The 2,805-nt window shown below is 41.1% G+C and overlaps 1 protein-coding gene across 1 annotated transcript in view; it reads right to left on the bottom strand.

Annotated features, from left to right (window-relative positions):
- Window positions 1-1,798: 1,798 nt before the first annotated feature.
- The window catches only part of LOC138013273 (uncharacterized), a 2,116-nt gene continuing 1,109 nt past the window's right edge, over window positions 1,799-2,805 (bottom strand). Inside the window, exon 1 of the mRNA XM_068860298.1 lies at window positions 1,799-2,805. This exon is cut by the window's right edge and continues 1,109 nt beyond it. Coding sequence (XP_068716399.1) covers window positions 2,424-2,805 — 382 coding nt within the window. The 3' untranslated portion in view covers window positions 1,799-2,423.

Below are 2,805 nucleotides of genomic sequence, written 5' to 3'. Positions count from 1 at the left end.
ATTTTTGACATGCTTTTTCCATTTCCGGCATTCTTTAATTTATAGCCCACAATTTTATGAAAAGTAGGTCACGTGATGGTCTACAATCTTGGACAGAATAAAATGGAACAGAAATGCCCCCTCTCCCCCAAATGAAGGATGAAGGTGCGTGAAGGCCAAAACGCGCCATTTTCCCATCACTGATTTTGGGGGGAGGGGTGGTCTCAATGTTCATTTAATTTGTCCAAGATTGTAGCTGTAAAGGGCCTGTTCAAATTTAAACACAAAAGCTGCTTTGAAAATAATACTGTAGAGAAAAAATAAATAAACACGTTATTTGCAGGCTTTGGTCGTTCCGTATCGATTACGGGACCTAGGACCGTACTGAAGACCTCGGGCACCTAAGCCTCAAAATATTTCCTTACAATGCTAGGCCAAAGTTGAGATGCAAGGTATCTTTATGTGCCACTTGCACTTTCTTAACAGAAATGGACACTGCTTTGATTCAAATCCTTTCTCTTCATGAGAGATCGTTGGTTCGCATCATGGATCATGGTTAGCATTTACATTTCAAGCAAAAATATTCCTTGTCATTCTATCATTGGTTTGTGCCCTCCCATAAGCACAAGCGGTCCTTCGAAAAATGTAAGTATCTCGGCGGGCCTTGGTTTTGCGGGACCTACCCTACCCTACCCCTCTATTTCTTTTTGGGGGGAGGGGGGTTTATTTTTATAGTCAACTTTAATTCGAACTCCAACTCGAACCCTAACTCGAAGTCCAACTCGAAGTCCAACTCGAAGTCCAACTCGAATCCAAACTCGATGATACCTTACTCCCTTTGTTTTTGCATAAAGCAAGCTAACAAAATCTGTACCTTGCTGAGTTCGCATTTGTTAGCGTTTCATAGTATTTTCGGTCCAATGCTTCTGTTTTACAAAGGGGTATATGTTTTTGGTCACCCATCCAGACACTAACCCCACCGGAGAGGAATTTACTCTAGTAAACTTTGGTATTACAAAGCGGTCAGATGCTCAGAGGGCACGCTTAAACTTGTGGTGAAAAGAAGTTTATCAACATGTCAACCCAGAAGCCAATGTTTCTCACTTCCCATTTATTTTCTTCAATCTTTCTGGGTTCAGTACTTTGCTAGTAACCCCATGTCTTCTAAGGCTATTTACACAAGACTTCTACCATGGCACTACAATGATAGACAATACCAAAACAATATCGTGCACTGTTAGAGCTACATATTACGCAAGGACAGATCTGTTTCGTCGTACGAACGTGTGAGGACCTGTGAGCCAAAGGGCCTCTGCTGGTATGACTTCTTGGTGATCCCTTAAATGGTCTTAATGACCCCCCAACTTTACAAAAAATGTCTGGAACGGTGCACGTACCACAGGCAACCCAGTGTACCCTCACGGAGGGTCTAGTTAGACATAAAACGAGTTCTGTGCTGGAACATTGGAAGACTGGAGTGATTCTTTACACTTAGAAATCCTTTGTGTATGACACAATTTCCTCTTTACGTGTATTTCGTTGTTAACAATTGGCTGTGCGAAATGCAGTTTAGGAAATACATGTAGCCCCCTAGACTGTTGTTAAGATGTCTTGAAAAATCTGGAAAAGTCCTTGAATAAAAGTTTATAAATCCTCGTGCGAACCATTATACGTAGGTACGTAGATTTATGGCCCAGTATTGGATTAAATGTAGGGCTGTCCCTAAGTTGCTCCAATTTTCTCAAAAAGTTGCTCCAATTTTCCAAAAAAGTTGCTCAAAAGTTGCTCCAAAATTCTAAAAGTTGCTCAAAAATTGCCCCAAAATCCAAAAGTTTCTCAAAAGTTGCTTTCAATTTTTTGGTGTAAGAGATTGATTTACAACTCAAATTGTAAAGTACGTTGTGTTGAAGTGCGCTTGCAATCCCAGTTTCAGAAGAAGCCGCTGAAGCAATATGGCGTGCCGTGAACGGAGTATCAATTTTTTCGATTACCTTGTAATATTCAGGTCATTCAGACATTATTTTACAGGGAACGGAAAGGTGAGTTATATACTAGCTACCATTTCCGATTGATTTTGTAATATAAAGATATAAAACAAAAGTTGTGTCGTGATGTTCTTTACTTATCGGACAAAACAAGAGGCGTCAGTTGGCGACCACTTCTAAAAATTTAGTCGCCAGCGCTCAATTTTTAGTCGCATTGGCGACCAGTGAGTCGCAATTTCGAGCCCTGATCAATATGGTAAGACTGAGTCTCTCTCAACCCAACCACGTGATTGTATTCGAACAAAACAAACTTTGCTAATATGCTTATTAAGGATATAAAGTTTCTCTGACATAAACGAGTGTTTGTGGTATAAAGCCATGTTTTTTCAATATTTACAATATTTACACTGTCCCTGAAGGTTTTGCACCACCAGCTACCCCTCTACATAATTCATGATTTCATGTGCGCTTATTGTCATTGTAACGTAACATGACCGATGTTTCCACTGTTTCCTCTAATGCTGCCTCTTGCTGCTTGCTAAATGCATTTTGTAGCAGGCTAAACACTCGCTCAGCCGATGCTGAACTAGGCTGCACCAACAAGATCTTTTTGACTGCAGCAGACCAATTTGGGAGAGCAGCGGCATGTGTAGCCCACCACTGTACTTTGTCTTCTTCTGTTTCAATGGCTGCACCATCAGCAGTGGCCAGATAGTTTGGCAGCTCTTCCACAAGCTGTACAACCTCTGCATCAGTAATGAAAGTAAATTGCTTTAGTTCCTGGACTGATACAGCAGTTGGACGTAGTGCTTGCACCTGTACTGGGCAACATAAGCGTGCA

This window comes from Montipora foliosa, chromosome 8 (assembly GCF_036669935.1).
Source record: "Montipora foliosa isolate CH-2021 chromosome 8, ASM3666993v2, whole genome shotgun sequence".
Classification (NCBI taxonomy): Eukaryota; Metazoa; Cnidaria; class Anthozoa; order Scleractinia; family Acroporidae; genus Montipora; species Montipora foliosa.
Note: the sequence above shows the minus strand (reverse complement) of the source record. Positions and strands in the feature narration are given on the sequence as shown.